This window comes from Octopus bimaculoides, chromosome 10, assembly GCF_046866305.1.
Source record: "Octopus bimaculoides isolate indiv1 chromosome 10, ASM4686630v1, whole genome shotgun sequence".
Lineage (NCBI taxonomy): Eukaryota > Metazoa > Mollusca > Cephalopoda > Octopoda > Octopodidae > Octopus > Octopus bimaculoides.
Window position 1 is genome coordinate 84973826 of NC_142937.1, and position 20294 is coordinate 84994119.

General features: G+C 35.0%; 2 protein-coding genes across 6 annotated transcripts in view; both read right to left on the minus strand.

The window, feature by feature from the left end:
* The window catches only part of LOC106882096 (calcyphosin-like protein), a 14391-nt gene extending 7317 nt beyond the window's left edge, over positions 1-7074 (minus strand). The window contains exons 1-2 of one of the 2 annotated variants that reach the window (XM_089358910.1): positions 7003-7074; positions 2378-2551 (exon numbers count right to left, since the gene is read on the minus strand). In XM_089358910.1, coding sequence (XP_089215036.1) covers positions 2378-2514 — 137 coding nt within the window. In that variant the 5' untranslated portion in view covers positions 2515-2551; positions 7003-7074. Of the gene's footprint in view, positions 1-2377; positions 2552-5832; positions 5904-7002 lie in introns of those variants that run through there. The other variant, XM_089358909.1, reaches the window with a different exon arrangement.
* Positions 7075-8492: 1418 nt separating this feature from the next.
* The window catches only part of LOC106882742 (solute carrier family 2, facilitated glucose transporter member 10), a 46654-nt gene continuing 34852 nt past the window's right edge, over positions 8493-20294 (minus strand). For 2 of the 4 annotated variants that reach the window (XM_089358906.1, XM_089358905.1), the window contains exons 10-14: positions 19892-20002; positions 17651-18194; positions 16580-16702; positions 14514-14646; positions 8493-8707 (exon numbers count right to left, since the gene is read on the minus strand). In XM_089358906.1, coding sequence (XP_089215032.1) covers positions 8563-8707; positions 14514-14646; positions 16580-16702; positions 17651-18194; positions 19892-20002 — 1056 coding nt within the window. In that variant the 3' untranslated portion in view covers positions 8493-8562. Of the gene's footprint in view, positions 8708-12082; positions 12251-14513; positions 14647-16579; positions 16703-17650; positions 18195-19891; positions 20003-20294 lie in introns of those variants that run through there. The other 2 variants (XM_089358908.1, XM_089358907.1) reach the window with 1 other exon arrangement.

A 20294-nucleotide genomic window follows, 5' to 3' on the forward strand; every position in this document is an offset into this window, starting at 1 on the left:
TGAATGGCTTAACGAGCTCGTTTTGAAATCATGAAGCTCTAGATTCAATTCCTCTGCATGTTACACTGGGCAACAGTCTTTTACTAAGGCCTGGCATCAACTCAAGCCTTGTGAAATGAATTAGGCAGACGACTGTTGGACACAGTGTACGCGTAATTCAAACATCCAACCTTGCTATATAATGTACCATACTGATTCTGCCAAAGGATTTATATTAAGGATACATTTGGTAAATAATGTCTGAACCATGCCAGCATAGAAAACAGATGTTAAATGATGATGATAATGATGATGATGCGTCTGAGGAATACTCAGTCGCTTATATGCTAAATTAATCACTTGATATTTCAGTTGATTGAACAACTGAATATTCATTGTCAGAAACCGACAATGATCCGTTTACTTTTATGTATTTACTTTTATTATCCACAAGTAATACTCCAGCATGGCCTTGAGCATGAAGGCTAAACCAAACCAACAGAACTTCATCAGAAGAAGTCGTGATCAAGAGCTATATATATATGTATATATATATATATATATATGAATATATATATATATATATATATATATATATATATATATATCAATATATATGTATATATATATGAATATATATATATATATATATATATATATATATATATATATATATATATATATATATATATATATCAATATATATGTATATATATATGAATATATATATATATATATATATATATATATATATATATATACATATATAATAATAATAATAATATGAGGGATAAAAATCCAAATTTACAGGGAAAAATTCAATTTAATTTAATTTATCAAGATTTTGAGGACATTATCAAAATATGGCAGGTGTCTAAAGAAAGTTGTGAGGTGGGGTACAACTATCAAGATACTGTGATTTTAACAACCTAGATGAGAAACCTAGAACGGATGTATCATCACATAATAATAATTATTATAGTTTCTCTTCTTAGAAATTTTCACAAATATTTGTAGTTTTATAATTGTAGAATGTATTTGTGGATGTACAAACATTCAGGTTTTCAAGTGTGTTTGCATGTTTGTACTTGTGTATGAGAGAGTGTGGGAGAAAAACAGAGATAAGGAGATAGAAAAGCAAGAAAGAGAACAATAACTGTAAAAGGAGAAAGAGAAAAGAAAAATATTTATCATTCAGTATATACATATGAATATAGTATGAATATAGTATAGTAGAAACCCACCCATATATGTATGTATGTGTGTATGTATATATATATATATATATATATATATATATATATATATATATATACATACACACATACATACATATATGGGTGGGCTTCTAAAACTGCTCCCTAAATCTAAATATACATGTAGTCACCTGTCATGAAACAAAGTTAAGGGATACAAGTTCCAGCATGATTTTGGTCAATGAGGTCATTTTTAGTAATATCACACAAGCAGTGTTATAACTACATTATCATAAAATAGAAAAAGGTGTTACCACAAAACTAAATGTTACCAATGATTAACAATATAACTGAGTGAAAAAAGAACTCAAAGAAGATATTCTGCTTACTAAGCATAAATATCATGGAGTCTCACAAATGTAATATAAGGTGTTGAGAAACTTCTAGTGAATGAGATATAGCCAAGCAATTAGTAGATAAAATCCATTTTAGGAATGTTTAAAGTAACACAAGCAAGGGAGATAAATTCAGTAAGATCAGTTGATTGAAATTTTGGAACACTATAGACCAGTGTTCTTTTACTTTTATTCTTTTAGTTGTTTCAGTCATATTGAACTTCACATTGCCCTCAATATATCCTTGTTCTCGTTCATTTATATCTAATAACACAAATATTGAACTTCACATTGCCCTCAATATATCCTCATTCTCATTCATTTATATCTAATAACACAAATATTGAACTTCATATTGCCCTCAATATATCCTCATTCTCATTCATTTATATCTAATAACACAAATATTGAACTTCACATTGCCCTCAATATATCCTTGTTCTCATTTATTTATATCTAATAACACAAATATTGAACTTCACATTGCCCTCAATATATCCTCATTCTCATTCATTTATATCTAATAACACAAATATTGAACTTCACATTGCCCTCAATATATCCTTGTTCTCATTCATTTATATCTAATAACACAAATATTGAACTTCACATTGCCCTCAATATATCCTTGTTCTCATTCATTTATATCTAATAACACAAATATTGAACTTCATATTGCCCTCAATATATCCTCATTCTCATTCATTTATGTTTAATAACACAAGTATTTCTAACAGAATTACAAAAGAGGCTACAAGTTACAACTCACTTCTTTTATCTAAAGGGGGAACTATAGCACAAACTTACCTAGCAAGCCCTTTGATGCCTTTTGCCCCACGTGACAGACACTGAAGACGCAATCTCTCAAGTGGATCCTTTGTTTCTGTCAATTTTTTAGAGGCTCTTTCCATCATTTCACGTTCTCCTCTGGCTGTAGCTGCCATCGTGATTGGAAACTTTATACCCCTCTCTTCAATGTTACTGCAAAGAGATCAGGCGAAAATAGTGGAATTATATGGTCAGGCAAACAGCAGAACACGATAATTTGTTGTAAAATGTGAAATTGAAATAGATCTGTGTGTGTGTGCATGTGCATATGAACGTGTGTGTGTGTGTGTATGTAGGTATGTATGTATATTCTTATGTATGCATGTATATGTGTGTGTGTACATGTGTGTAATTAGATATATTTTGGTGTGTGTGTGTATGTAGGGATGTATGTATATTCTTATGTATGCATGTATATATGCGTATGTGTACATGTGTGTAATTAGATATATATTGGTGTGTGTGTGTATGTAGTTATGTATGTATATTTGTATGTGTGCATGTATGTGTGTGTATGTATGTATGTATGTATGTATGTATATGAAATTTACATAAATTTAGGACCACCCCTACCACTGTGCGAAAAAGAGTAAAAACGTGATTATGACATTTTGACATCTGCCATAATAAATATGATAATCAATGAAAGCCTATGTCACATCTGTTCTTGTAATGGCTGCAATGAACAACAAGAACAAAATTTCATTTGAATATGAATCCATACACAAAATGTGTGACACCTAAGGATCCCATTGATTAATGACAACGTTCAGAGATACGGCTTTTATTTTTATTATTATTATTATTATTATTATTATTATTATTATTATTATTGAGTGAGAGAGCAGTGCATGCCATCAAAGTGACACTGGGGTAAAATATATGAAGTCCATTATACCCATCATGACTACCTGTCTGATAAGGGTACACTAAACACATGCATCACAAACATATGTGTGAGACATTGTGATCTCATATCAAGATAAACAGCGCATGACCTCACAGGTGGGGCCCAGTTAGAATTTTTCTTCAGGTCGAGTAGCCCATCCCGCTCAAAAGGTCTCTGAATAAGGTTTGTTTAAGGATGTTGAGCAAAACACTCATGTTTCCAAAGGTGAATTATTCAAACCCCAAAGAATTCCTCTCAACACATGACTATGATGCTCCCCACTACTTCTGCTCATGATCAGAGATGCACATATCATCAGCCACACCAAGGGACATGCTCAACTGGTGAAGGTCAAGCAACTGACGAGGAAATCTGGGGTATTAAGCAGAATATTTGCTGTAGCCCATCTTTTTATACCAAAACAGAACAATGTACTTGATAACACTTCCAATCAATTAAAATCAGATACCACCACAGCCTTATTATTATTATTATTATTATTATTATTGGCGAGCTGGCTGAATCATTAGCACACCGGGCGAAATGCTTCATGGTATTTCATCTGCTGCTGCTATGTTCTGAGTTCAAATTCTGCTGAGGTTGACTTTGCCTTTCACCCTTTCGGGGTCAATAGAATAAGTACCAGCTGAACCCTGGGATGGGTTGTCAATGTAATCGACTTAACCCCTCCCCCAAAACCGCTGCCCTTGTGGTAAAACTTGAAACCATTATTATTATTATTATTAAGGTAGTAGAACCGTTAGCAAGCCGGGTAAAATACTTAACAGTATTTTGTCTGCCGCTATATTCTGAGTTCAAATTCCGCTGAGGTTGGCTTCACCTTTCATCCTTTCGGGGTCAATAAATTAAATACAAGCAAAATACTGGGGTCGATGTAATCGACTAGTCCTCCACCCCCAAAATTTCAGGCCTTTCGTCTATAGTAGAAAGGATTGCCATAATTATTATTATTGTTGCTGTTATTATTATTATTATTATTATTATTAGTATTATAATACTCAGTTGCCCTCCTTATTTATTACAAGATCCATACCCCTGTTATTATTATGCTTTGTAACAGAAGTCAACATCAAATAAATTACAATGTGCAGGATTATTGAATGTCTATGTGTGTTTATCATTTTAAGAAGTTACTTTCGAATATAAACATGTATGTAAATAAAAATGATATATCAAATACAGAATGATTATAATACATTCCTAATTCTATTTTCAGATTTGACAGTATTTTGTATACCAAAATGAATTTTAGTAAATTGAAGGTTTTATCTTACAAAAAAAAATGTCACTTCTAAAATCATTGTCTAATGAATATGACACAAATATGTATGTATTGAGTGAGAGAGCAGCATATGCCATTAAAGTGATGCTGGTATACTCATCATGACAGCCTATCTGGCACCCATCATGACAGCCCAGTATACCAACCACGACAACCCATCTGATAAGGACACACTAGGTATATGCATCACAACAATATGTGCGCACGCATGGTAACCTTATATCAAGATGAACTGTGCATGACTTTGCAGGTGCGACCCAGTTAAAAATTTCCTTCAGGTTGAGTAACCCATTCCACTCAAAAGATCCCCAAATAAGGTTTGTTTAAGGATGATGAATGAAACACCCATGTTTCCAGGGGTGAATTATTCAAATCCCAACGAATCATTCTCAATACATGGCTATCATGCACTTCTACTACTCCTGCCCATGATCAGAGATGCACGTATCGTCAGCCACTATGGGACAAGCTCAACTGGTTAAGGTCAAGCATTTGACAAACAGTATTTGCTGTAGCCCATCTTTTATACCATAACAAAACATACTTGATAACACTAAAGCCAAGAGAGTCACTGCCAGATGTATGTATGTATGTATGTATGTATGGATGGATGGATGGATGGATAGATGTGTGTGTATGTATGTATGTGTGTGTATGTATATATGTATGTATGTGTGTATGTATGTATATATGTATGTGTGTGTATGTACGCATGTATCTATGTATGTATATATGTATGTATGTATGTACGCACGTATGTACGTACGTATGTATGAATGTATATATGTACGTATGAATGTATATATGTATTATAGTATGTTAGTATGTATGTATGTATGTGTATGTATGTAAGAATACAATAGATACATACACGGATACATATACATGCAGATACATATTCGTTTACACATACACAAACATACACATACACACATTATTTTTGGGAATGTCTCGAAGCATTCAGACAAAGCAATAAATGATAGACCGTAAACATCTATGTATGCCATGTCTGGGCGTATGACACTATGTGTGTGCGAGTACACAAATATAACAAAGGTAATTTCTGGAAAATGGATCGGCAGATTGTTTAAACAGGTGTATATTTACGTCATAAACAGGAAGAGTAAGCTTTATAAAAATAAACAAGTCTTATGTAGATTATTTACTGCGTAAACGGTTTACTGAGACGATGCCGAAAAAGAATACGGAAAAAAATAATAAACCAGTCCAAACATCACTTACCTTTAATGAGCAAGTGCTTCTTTAATTTGTTTTACGAGTGTTGCTCTTAGCAACCGGAAACAAGAACTGTAACCCTGTATATCACAAATGTTTAGCTGGTAATTTTCCAGATTATCTCCCATGCATCTGGAAATTTCTCATATACGTATGTGTAATATGATATATAAATTTATATATGTGTGTGTGTGTGTGTGTGTGTGTGTGTGTGTGTGTGTGTGTGTGTGTGTGTGTGTGTGTGTGTGTGTGTGTGTGTGCGTGCGTGCGTGTGCATGCATGTATGTGTGTGTATATATACGTATGTATATATGTATGTATGTATGTATGTATGTATGTATGTATGTATGCATGTATGTATGTATGTGTATGTGTGTGCATGTGTGCATACATACATGCATGTATGTATATTTGTATGCATGTATGTATGTATGTATGTATGCATGTATGCATGTATGTACGTATGTATGTATTCATGAATTCCAAATATGTACGACATACAATCATACACACACATACATACATATACACACATATACATACATATACACATACATACAAGAACTGAAAGAGAATGTCTTCCAGATATTATTTTCCCATGAAGCATGGTGCAATGGCCGGAACCGTCTGGAACAGCGAAGCAAAAGAGAAAACACCAACAGACGAAGTTGACTATATTGAGACCGTTTGGTTAGAATATTGGTGCAACTTAAAAATTAAAACGGCCACCAAGTTAAAGCACAACTGGGCAGATATTGTTGTGTGGGACCAGAAGAAAAAGATGTATTTTCTTGTGGAAATCAGCTGCCCTCTGGACACGAATTTGGTCAGAAAAATACAAGAGAAAGAGGACATCCTCGGACCATTGATAAGGAGTTTGCAAATCCAGTTCTCAAGAGACACTTTTAGCTTCGTACCTATTATTATTGGAGCAACAGGATACAGACCAACTTGTCTGAAGCAAAGGATGACAGAACTTGGGAGCTGTGGAGAGAAGGCAAATCCTTAATTCATTCATTACAAATGATCGCGATATTTAAGATAATAAAAATCTTGAGATTTAAAGGGTGATGAACAAAACAAGATGCTTTCCCTCACAACTTTACCACCAAGCAGATGACGGGTCAAAATTTAGTCGAAATTAAAAAGAGAAAGAGAATATATACGCATAATTACATGGGCCCTCCGCTGGTTTCGACGTTGAGTAAGGCAGCCTTTCTTCCAGCTAACTGACTTACTCCATTTATCAGTGTGACTGTGTTGATGTGATCGACTTGAATCTTTAAAGGCGGTGCCCCAGTATGGTCACATTCCAATGATTCCAATCATTAAAACAATAAATATATAACGGTTACATTTTCCCAAATCAAATTTACGTGCAAATGAAAATATGAGCCACGTCATTCTTTAGTTGTTAGCAACATAATTGACACACCCAAACGCTAAATACAAGCAATCACCAAGTACAATATTTATTGATGAAGCTAATTACTCAGATATGTCACTTGCTAAATTTTTACGTCCAGATGTATGCAATTCGCTAAGTTATTCCTCCCATTGTTACGTACAATGAAAGCTACACTTCGCTGAGGAGGTCTGGTAAACTGAAATATGTCCGTGGTTGTTTCCCTTAGTTGTCCAAATAATTAAAATACTCTTACTCATTGAACTAATGTCTTTTCATCGATGTTTAGCTACCTCTAATTAGACAGTTGATGCTAACTGCATTAAATATGTTAATAGTAACTAAATAACAGTAATTAACCTTGAGATTACCATAGAAAGGGTGCCAGTATTTCTTATAAATATTGTAAGGCGGCGAGCTGGCAAAAACGTTAGGACTCCGGGCTAAATGCTTAGCGGTATTTCGTGTCTTTACGTCCAGACTTCAATTTCCGCCGAGGAGTTACCTCCCTTATTTATAAACGTTAATCTTGGCTGAGTTGCTTTCTTTGTATATTCGCAAAGAATATTCTGACAAGTTGTTTGCATTTTCTGAACTTCTGCCGATGTAACCAGCCTCTTCTTTTCCACTTCTTGGAATCAGAGTTGTAAAAAGGGTTCTTGACGCTCTAAAACAAAGATAAGATACGTTTGGCATGACAGAGCGCAAGGAACACCAGCAGCCGAAGTAACTGTCCTCTCTTACTACGGCTCTCGCCACATTCAAGAAGTACCTGAAAACTGGAAATTAAAGCTGTCCGCAGTAAAGTTTTACTCATATTCATTGAAATCATTCTCTTAAAAAACTGAACTTCATGGAAACAATACTTTTCGATCTCAATTATTTGAACAATAGAAAGTCTTTGTTTTATCACAACCCCTATGTGTGTATGGGATTGTGTGTGTGTGTGTGTGTGTGTGTGTGTGTGTACTGACAACTGTAGTGAAATGATTAAATTTGTCCTTTAAATACCTTCTGATATGCTCCAGCAGGCTGAATCTTACAAACTGTATTTTGACCAATTAGTATGTTGTTTAGATGTCACGGTTTTGTGGGTGTGTCAACTATGTTTAGATTGTATTTCGACGATTATATATATAATTAGAGAGGGAGAGAACAAATGAGAGTGAGAGAGAGAGTGAGAAAGAAAGTGAGAAAGAGAGTGAGAGAGAAAGGATTAGTCAAAGCGGCATCAATTTATAAACCATGAAACACAAGAAAATTCATTACAGTTTGTTTTATTAATAAAATACTATAGCTGTCATGGTTGAAAGACAAAAGCGTTGAATGAATCAAATAATGTCACGGTCCATTGGTCGAAGAGTAGGACTATGTTGTTCATCAACAGATACTCTTGTGTAGGAGCTAGCAGATGGACAATGTCTGGTGAAACGGAAGCAGCATCTTTGCCACAGATGTGGTTTGTTGGGTGGTCGTCTGGAAGTGGAAATCAGAAATGGATTAATTGACATATTATCATGTTAAATGGCAGTTGTGATGGGAATTGAGGTGGTGGTAATGATAGTGGGTTCAAAACGTAAGAGCATTATCACATTCTTAACTGAAGTATGGTACATTTACACTAAGGGATTAACAGTATTATTATTAAGCAGAATTAAATCTCTGAATGAGAAATAAACAGTAGTAGCACAGAATCGTGAAGTATATTTGCCAACTAAATGTGGTGGTCCCATAGAGGACGATGCTACTGTAGTTTTTAGCCCCAGGAAGACATCTCTGCCAGCTGTGTCATTAGCAAGCTGGAGATGTCCTCCTGGGGCTAAAAACAACAGTAGCATCATCCTCTATGGGACTGCCATTCACACAAAAGTAATTGAAGGAGCTTATATTTAAATTTGCAGGCATATTTACTTTCTGCAAGCTTACATTAGAAAAGAATATAAACTTCTTTGTAAAGTATATAAAAATTGGCTGTACTAGACATCGCATTCATATTACACATAGTACTTTCAATACAATAGAAAATAGAATCCCTCCCCCGCAAAAAAACTCTCCGAATACTGTACATGTCCAAGGCAAACCGATTGCATTTGGAAATGCAGTAAAAGCTTAAAATAAAGACAACTGAATAATAATAATAATAATAATAATAATAATAATAATAATAATAATAATAATAATGATAATGATAATAATAATAATAATGGTTTCAAATTTTGCCACAGGAGCAGCAATTTTGCGGGGATGGGATGAGTCGATTACATTTTCTCCAGTGCTGAACTGGTACTTATTTTAGTGACCTTGAAAGGATGAATGGCAAAATGAATGGCAAAGTTAAATGGCATTTGAACTCAGAACACAAAGAGCCATAAGAAATGCCACTAAGCATTTTGTCAGGAGGGCTAACGATATTATCAATTAATCTTTATTAAAAGAAAATGAAAAATTATTATTATAATTATTATTATTATTATTATTACTATTATTATAAGCAAATTATTCCACAAAACAATTATTAATTTAAAATCTTTATTGTTGGTTTAACAGCTAAATGAAAAAATAAAATTATTCAAATCACAAAGATTAAAAATAAATAGATTAGTATAAACCATGCAAGTGGGACAGTTAGAACCCTTCGTCAACAATTTAGGAGGTTAGAAATTGATAAAAAAATAAAATTTCTAAACACTTTCAGTGTATTGTGTGTTGCTTTGGTCTCATGTTAAAAAAATTATTTCTTATTTAGGCACAAAGTTTCTCAGAACGTAGATACAAGATCTCAAATACTGGAGATACAAGGTCTCAATCAATAGGTCAGTCACTACCATTTACTGCAGTACTTCACTAGTATTTTATTTTATCAACCATGGAGGGATGAAGGCCAAGTTGACCCTGGTAGGATTTGAACTCAGAATGTAAAGAATCAGAAGAAATATTGGTTTCAAACTTTGGCACTAGACCAAACTAGTAAGTTCAGAGGGGAAAGGGTAAGTTGATTACATCGCCTCTCCCCGCATTGTTCAACTGGTACTTATTTAGTTGACCCGGAATGAAAGGCAAAGTTGATCTCAGTGGAATTTGAACTCAGAATGTAAAGACAGACAAAATGCTACTAAGCAGTGTATGAATAATTCTGCCACCACACCACCATAACCAGAAGAAATATTAGTTTCAAATTTTTATCACAGGGCCAGGAATTTCAGGAAAGGAGATAAGTTGATTATATCAACCCTCCTAGTATTCAAATGGTACTTTTTTTAATGACTTAGAAAAGATGAAAGGCAAAGTCAACCTCAGCGGAATTTAGACTCAGAAGGAAAGAATAGACAAAATGCTGCTAAGCATTTTTCCTGTCACCTCACTGCCTTAACCAGAAGAAATATGGCAAAGCATTTTTTTTCTGCTGCTCTTACAATTCTGCCAGATTGATGTGAATATTACACAATCACACTCGCTCCTCTTCAATAAATATCAATCTTTATACATATACTCTTTTACTTCTTTCAGTCATTTGACTGTGGCCATGCTGGAGCACTGCCTTTAGTCGAACAAATCAACCCCAGGACTTATTCTTGGGATGCCTAGTACTTATTCTATCGATGTCTTTTGCCGAACTGCTAAGTTACAGGGACATAAACACACCAGCATCGGTTGTCAAGCGATGTTGGGGGGACAAACACATACTCACACATACATACATATATATATATACGACGGGCTTCTTTCAGTTTCCGTCTACCAAATCCACTCACAAGGCTTTGGTCGGCCCGAGGCTATAGTAGAAGACACTTGCCCAAGGTGCCACGCAGTGGGACTGAACCCAGAAGCATGTGGTTGGTAAGCAAGCTACTTACCACACAGCCACTCCTGCGCCTATGGAAAAAAAAACTGATTAGATTAGCACTATTTATATCCAGGTCTCTTGCCTTATAATAGAAACATAATTTATCAAGGCAATATAATCCAATGTAAAGTTTGATATATTAATAACATCAACACCGATACACCAGAGCAGTTCAGACAATTATCACCATTTATATCAAAGATATTAATCCAAAAGTATTAATTTACATCATATTCTATTTTGTTAAGATAACCGTCACCAAAAAATATTGTACAAAAATTATACCAAACGATTACTGAGCAACTCCGTTGATTTTTCTGTTCTTTAAAAATTTCAAGTCTATTCATATATATATATATCTATATTATTTTTATGTGTATATATAGTTAGTTATTGTTGTTCAAACTTCAAGTCACCTTTGATCAAGCATACACACGAGATCAAAAATGTTCCAGTTGTGACCATCTCATCTGGGGATAGGGTGATTATATTTTCTGTGTTCTTCCTTTTACTAAAGCAATAAAGTGTGCTATTTCTAGCATGTCGAGTGTCTGCGTATGTGCATGAATATGACAGTTTGTGTGTGCAAGTAAAAGTATGAATGTGTGTGTATTGGTATGTGTATATGTATGGGTGTGTGGATATGTATACGTGCATGATTGGACATGTGTGTGTGTATGGTATTATTTGTTTAGCACCAGGTCAATCTGACTGACCAGACTAATAATCAAAGAGGTTACAGCCATGACTATCCCCTCTGTTTAGTACATCAACACAACTCTGTCCAATGTATTACTCTGCCACCTTTTCAAGACATTAATTAAGGATATGAATTTAGGGAAGTTTGGCTGTTATTTTTAGCAGGTTGAACAACAATAAAGGCTTCCTCATTGCCTCCCTAAGTACATGTATATATCTGCAAGTAAATATGTAAGTGTAAGTAAGAGTAAGTGCTTGTAATTATTTATATGTATGTGTATATGGGCAATATGTGTGTGATTTATGAGTTATTTTTTTTTTTTTTTTTTTCTTGGTAATTTGCTCATTACACTAATTAAATTCTTGTTCCATCCATCATTTCATTTAGATTGAGATATTCTATTTGAAGCATTAGAAATGGTCCCTGCTTTTAACTCCTAGTTTTTCCTCCTTCGCTGTTTTATTGACAAATATTGCTGTAAATAAATAGACAAATTAAATAAATACACATGCATATGTCACCCCACCCCCACCCCCACACATATTTAATAACATTTACAAGAAGAGTGACAGTGAGTTCAGTTTCACCCTGCTTACCTTCATCAGGCATCATCAGCCCTCTCCTTGTAAAAATTTAATTAACATGTAATTTACTAAAAGGTATTGAGTAATTCTTCAGTTTAATGTTATATGGTTTTTATAATAATAATGAAATTATTGTGTATAGTGCTCAGGTGCACTACAACTCATTAAAGGTGCATGTATAGTACATAGAATTATGCACAAAAGTCAGGAAAGTGAACAGTGTATGAGTCATGATATACATGTGTGCATGCCTACGGAGGTGGAAATATCAGGTGTAGCGTTGGAGAATTTCAGAAAGCATGGAGGTTTGAAAGGATGCAATGTCTCAACATAAAGCAACCATCAATCTAATTTAATCTTAGAAGAATTTAATCTTAGAAGAAATAGAGTGTTCCGACAATTGTTTTTGGAACTCAATCGTCCAAATTACAGTTGATATCTTAATATTCATTTCCAGATAATGCCCCCTTCATCAGGGAAAAAGAAAAATGATGTTTACTTTAGATATGTGTTCAGTGCTTTACGAAGGTATGAGAAAATTGGATGCTTTTATAGAAGAGTGGATATAGCTATGTAAATTGTTTTTATGAGGGCTAATGGGAATAAAATTAGATTGCTTACTTTCTTTAAATTTATATTTATTTATATATTTCATCATCATCATCATCATCGTTTAACGTCCGCTTTCCGTGCTAGCATGGGTTGGACGATTTGACTGAGGACTGATGAAACCAGATGGCTACACCAGGCTCCAATCTGATTTGGCAGAGTTTCTACAGCTGGATGCCCTTCCTAACGCCAACCACTCAGAGAGTGCAGTGGGTGCTTTTACGTGTCACCCGCACAAAGGCCAGTCAGGCGGTACTGGCAACGGCCACGCTCAAAATGGTGTATTTTATGTGCGGGCTTTTATGCAGTTTCTATCTACCAAATTCACTCACAAGGCACTGATCAACCCGAGGCTGTAAAAAACTTTTGCTAAAGGTGCTGTGCAGTGGAACAAACCAAAGTTTCTTAACCACAGCAATACTTGCACCTGTGAAATATGTTGGACTATTATGAAAGGAGTTACATACAAATAACAAATTATGTATTTTCATTACAGGACAAAAGAATTGTAGCATTTTATCAGTAAAAGTACATTGATCTTGGGAAGAGATAAAATGCTGTTGCCTTTAGGGTGCCAAATACTGCTCTCTTTAATCAATGTTTACATTTCAAAAAAGCAATAAAAAACTCTCCAGGCATTCATAACATAAAAATCAAACATTTTCCTACAACCATTAAAATGTTCTTGTTATACGAGACAACATACACAGCTGTTTTTATTCAGTAAATCATAAGGAACAGCTGTTTTATATTCAAGAATTTGCTTTTCATATTTAGGAATTATGCAACTGAATAACATTTTTTTTTTTTTTTGAAGTGCTACAATGCAAGTTTGGAAATAAAATGTAACCAGAAGCAAAACTGCATATACTCTTTTACTCTCTTTTACTTGTTTCAGTCATTTGACTGCGGCCATGCTGGAGCACCGCCTTTAGTCGAGCAAATCAACCCCAGGACTTATTCTTTGTAAGCCTAGTACTTATTCTATTGGTCTCTTTTGCCGAACCGCTAAGTTACGGGGACATAAACACACCAGCATCAGTTGTCAAGCGATGTTGGGGGGACAAACACAAACACACAAACACACATATATATATATACATATACATATATACTACGGGCTTCTTTCAGTTTCCGTCTACCAAATCCACTCACAAGGCTTTGGTTGGCCCGAGGCTATAGTAAAAGACACTTCCCCAAGGTGCCACGCAGTAGGACTGAACCCAGAACCATGTGGTTGGTAAGTAAGCTACTTACCACAAAGCCACATATATAATAAATAAATATAGGGATGGTATTATTAAAATACCATCATAAATAGCAAGCGAATTATCAGCCGTAAATTAATAAAATATATGTTTATAAAATATTAGATTATGTACATATATAGATTTGTGACTATTTGGTGGCACAGAAGTATTTTTGACTTCTGTTTTAATGATGTAGGGGCTCATGTTGTGCCCTTGTGTATATATGTACATATCTAATATAAAATGAAATAGGAAAAAACAAAAGAATAAAAGTTAAATGCAATGGTTTACTTACATCGTTGATAGTTCACGAGCAATCTGCTCTAGAGTTTTGTTTTTGGTCTCTGGGACACAGTAGAAGATGAATATAAATGCAATGGATGAGATAACAGCAAATAAGAGAAATGTCCACGGTAATGTGATGAGGTCTGTAAAGAAAAGAGAAAGTTGAATTTTGTTTTTGTCTTTTAAATTTTATTGTGGTTGATGGGGAAGTTAGGTGGATAATTCAAAATAGTGGATCTCCAGTAGGGTCTATATGTTCCCTGAGGGTCGATATAAGATTTTTGGGGGTCAACACAACAAAATAGTAAATTGGGGATACACAATAGTATTTTAAGGGCCCCTGAGAAAATAATGCTTTAGATGTGTGCATTTGTGTGTATTGTAAGAAACAGCTAGGTTTTTTTCTCTAACATTTTACATAGTTCTACCTACACAAGTTAATGTGTGAAAAACAAAATAGGAATTTTGAAAGAAGTTTCTTCAAAACTGGTTTTTAAGCATCAAATGGCTATTGGGGCCCACCAGAATAAAATAGTACTCAAAGGACACCATAGATAAAAATGGCTGGGATCACCTGAAAGGTCATCATTATCAACAATTGAATGGTTATTTTGTGAAGGTGTATAGCCAAATGTTTAGAATGTTATACACATGATTGCTAGACCAGGCAGAGCATTGGGTTCTCAAGCAAAACACTTCATTTCATGTTGGTACATCAGTAAAAATGCTTTACCGTATATCTTCTAGCTCTCTATATTCTGAGTTCAAATCCCACCTGCCTGGAGAAGGCAACAGGTAACCACTCCAGTCTTCATCCTAAGCCTAGTCTTTGTCATTAGCACAAAGCTACACATGCATAAGGAGAAATGGTTACAGTGAATTAAACCAACCTCAGTATATGAATGGTACTTCAGCCAAAGAGAAGAGACAGGAGGAGGCATCTAAGTGGTTACTCAATCTGCTAGAAATATCAACCAAAACTTTTTCAAGCTATTCTCTACTAGCTTAAAAATAGGAGGATAAGTAGGCTAACATAATCCAGGATGTACTATTTTTGGAAAGGGATAGTCATGGTGGGAAAAGCTTAGGTCTATTCAACCATGACTGGTTTGGGGGTTAACATGACAACAACAGCAACTGGTCCTTTATTTATCAAATATGGAGGCATGAAAACCCAAACAAACATGTCAGCAATTATCATCATCAATAGTTACTCATTTCACACATTATGTTAGAACAAATTATGAAAGGATCATGGCTGGAACGTCTTTGAGTGCAAGTCTCCTTGATTAAGGTTGGTCTCCACAGATTAAATAACACAGAACTCCTCAATGGTGTTCTCATTCATCACCCTGCCATTCCAGCTGAGTTCTACCCCTCAGCTCCTATACACATCACCTTGATTTATTTTTACCAAGAACTACCCTGACCCATCCCTTGCTTCACAGCCAACAACTAAACACACGCAACAGTTCAAACCCAATTATAATCATACTGACATTGATCACTTATCCCTCTCATCCAGGAGTAAGTAGGAGGATATTAGAAAACCTATTAGCGCTCTCCCTTCTTTTCAGACAAGTGCAAAAATAAAAATAAAATTTACAGTGAAAAGCACAATCAGAATGTGATCAATGCCAGGGGTGCCGGACTGGTTCCTGTGCCAGTGGCACGTAAAAAGCACCATCTGAACATGGCTGATGCCAGGGCCCCCTGACTGGCTCCTGTGATGGTGGCATGTGAAAAGCACTATCAGAATGTGATCGATACTAGGGCCGCCCGACTGGTTCCCGTGCCAGTGGCACATAAAAAGCTCTATCCGAACGTGGCCATGAAACAATCATAGAACCAGGGGTGGCCATGAAACAATCATAGAATGTGGCCAAGAAAAAATCATAGAATGTGGCCATGAAACAATCATAGAACCAGGGGTGGTCTTACAGAAGTTCTTATCAAAAGGGTTAATATTAAAATTTTATAATCCTTCTGTCATAGTATGGGGAAGTATATGAAGGCTAAGGTCTTTACAGTTCTGGTACATTGCGAGAGATGAAAAAACAAAGGTTAAATACTCACGAATTACATGAAGGAAGGATGATGATACAATGAAGTTGGCCGTCCAGTTGATTATGATAACAATACCAACAGCCCGACCTCGGATGGATGGAGGGTATATCTCACTTAGCAGGATCCAGCTGACTATTAAAAGAAGACAATAGAAAAGAGTGATAAATATATGTATATATATATATATATATATATATATATATATATATATAAATTTGATTAGAGGTTATGTTAACAATAAACAATTATTAACTTCCCAATCTCCATTTTCTTTTTCTTGTTTTATAAATATATATATATATATATATATAATAATAATAATAATAATAATAATATTAAGGATAAAAATCCAAAATTACAGGTAAAAACTCAATTAAAATCAATTTATAAAAATTAAAATTAAATTAAATTATACTTATTTATTGTGCTTTTACTTATTAATTTTTCTATATGTGACAGTGGATTTTCATCGATGAGTTCATGAACCTTGGTTCTTTTCCCTAAAACTATATATATATATATATATATATTTAAACTTCAATTGTCACTAAGTGTGACTAAGGGTGCTGACACCTAAATTGCTAAAGATTAAGAGTTAAAATATCCTTAATGTTGTAGGAAAAGCACAGATACATGATGCTGACAAGAGAGACAACCATTCCATACAGACTTGAAAATCCTCAGACTAGACGTCTAGTTTCGTCTGTTCTGTAGACATCTTCATTGAGGACTGCTCGGAAGGCACATGTTCGGCTAATTCCACCTCTCAGTATATATGTATTTACCATAAAAAATTATGGATGATTTAGCAGAATGCTAATGTGTATACAAAGTTATTTCTGTATCACTATGCTGCACTTTTAAGACAATGATTACAGCATGCCATTTTTTTCATTTACTCAATCAATCTGCTGTCCGACATTATTTATCTGAAAAGTAAGATTTAAAAAAGAGTAAGTCAGAAGAAAGTTGGCGCTCTTGAAAAAGGTGTCCAGTGACCCAACCTGTATAAGCACATACACATGTATGCTGATACACTCAATTACACTTATATAGACATAGAAATTCTACAGTACATACTTGGTCCAAAACTAATGCCATATGCTCCAACATAAGCCATCAGAGCTAACAATGTCATCACATGTATGATGTGCACACTCTGAGATTCTGTAGATTCTTCTTTGTCTCGGCTGGTATTCTTGGAAATGGTCTGATTATAGAATCCAGTATGAATAAGACTTTGGTTCATAATGATGCTGATGTTGTTGTAGCGAGAAGTATTCTCATTCCTTTTCTTGCGGGTTATGCTAGTATCACAGAGGAATTTTACTGAAGTGACAATATGTGATACCGAAGATGGTATCAATTCTCTTTTTGTCATTGTGTAATGGATGAAACTTCCATTGCTTGAGGAATTAAAGTCAGAGTTGAAGGATGGGAAATTGTGTGCAATTTTGGCATCATGCCAATTCCGACACACCTCAAAGCTGGACAGATTGTTCTGCAGTCTCGAGCCAATGCTCAGTATAATTAAACTAATAGTCATTGTGCCAACACCAATCATGAGTAAAATTCTTCGGCCCCAGTGGTCAACACAAAGCAGGGCAACAATTGCTACGGAAACCTGTAAAAAATATAAAATAAAATATATAAATAAATAAATAAAGCAAAAACATTATTGAAGATAAGCCAATGGTCAGCTTTCAACTACTATGACATTTACATATAGTAACTGCTGCTGGGGGCACGTAAATAGCACCATTTGAGCATGATCGTTACCAACGTCGCCCTCCTGGCACTTGTGCCAGTGGCATGTGAAAAGACATTCGAGCAAGTTCATTGCCAGTGCCGATGGACTGGCTCCTGTGCAGGTGGCACGTAAAATACACCATTTCGAGCGTGGCCATTGCCAGTACTACCTGACTGGCCTTCATGCCGGTGGCACGTAAAAGCACCCACTACACTCTCAGAGTGGTTGGCGTTAGGAAGGGCATCCAGCTGTAGAAACTCTGCCAAATCAGATTGGAGCCTAGTGTAGCCATCTGGTTCACCAGTCTTCAGTCAAATTGTCCAACCCATGCTAGCATGGAAAGCGGACGTTAAACGATGATGATGATATCAGTTATGTTAATACAAACTACTATTACTGCACCCATTCAGCATAAGTCCCCATAACTCCATTGATGTAAGGGCATCATTAAAATCGCATATTGCTATTACTTATTCACAGAAGTAGGCTGACTTAGTCAAACCTGCACATTCACAATATGTATTAAACAAACACACACACATACACACTCACATGCACACACTCACATATGCAAATTCAGTTGATATAGTCATGACATTATAAAGAACAGATACTCTAATTTATTAATTTTTTTTTTTTTTCATGTGCAATCTTATTTCTCAAAGATGTGAGCTGTAAACTTGCATTTAGAACCTCTGATCCAATAGAATAGGACATTAGAGTTGGTCATAAGGTCATTAACTCTTTAGAATTCAGATTACCCTCTCAAATGTAATACTTATTTATTCACATTGTTTTTGAATCAATCATGCTATATCTCATACCTTTGAGATTTTCATTAGGTGATTATATATATTTAGAGTGACATTGTAGGGTAGGTATGAGAGGGCAGATCTGGTTGGTCTGACCCTAAAACAGGCTGGGCATGGCTGGTTTAAATGTTAAACGCTTAAGTCTAAAATAGTTTAAGTCTACAATACAAATATATAAAAACTACACTTTGTACATCTACATTATTGTCCCATAAAGTATTGAAGACTGAGTACTTGTACTCTGGAAAAACTTTACAGTCTTGGAAGATACAAGGCAACTTCCTTTTTGCTGGTGCTAAGATAAATGCAGTTAGTACACTCTGAAAAATAGTTGGTAGATGAGTGGAGACAATGTAATCTCAAGAAGTTTGTTTAGTCTTTTTGAAGCCAGGAAAACCATGCTAAAATGCACACAATACATTTTGTTAAGTGATTGCTGATAGGAAAGGCAACCAGCTAGAAACAAAAAGACCCAAAATGAAATATATAAGATGTGGTCTTCTGTTCCCTCGTGTAGGATCAGAAGTACCTCCAAATAAGAATCAACTAGGACCATTCAGCCCATGCTAGCATGGACAGAGACAAAAGCATTGTTGAAGATAATTATATTGATGATACTGGTGATAAAGGCACAGTTGTGCACCTATATGCAAAGACATGTATATGTGAACTGGTAAAGGTGTGCGTATATAAGAAGAGAAAGAGAGAATAAAATACTTCTTCAGAGAAATTTCTAGGTTTGGATAGTTGCTCATTTACCTTGACAGTTCCAAGACCAAGGGTGGCCAGTATTGCTGCAGAATCGGACGGGAAGCCAACCGCTCGGAACACAATTGGTGCATAATACAGCATGTTGGGCTGGCCAGTAAACTGAAATTAAATAAATAATTCTAAATACTATAATGATGGTGGAAAGATAGAAACAATATGGTGATTCTGAGATGAACTGAAACAAAACATTTTAACAGGAATTTTCATTGGTTATATAAAGGGGAAAAAAATGAAAAAACATATCCCTGACCTTTGTTAATTTGTTTTAGGTGTGCATGAAATCACAAGTAGACATAATCACCAGCTTGGCCGCCCTACGCATTGAGCCAGCAGAATATTCCGGATGTAGCAAATGATGGGAAAAAGGACTGAGCCTGTACTTGGTTGGTAC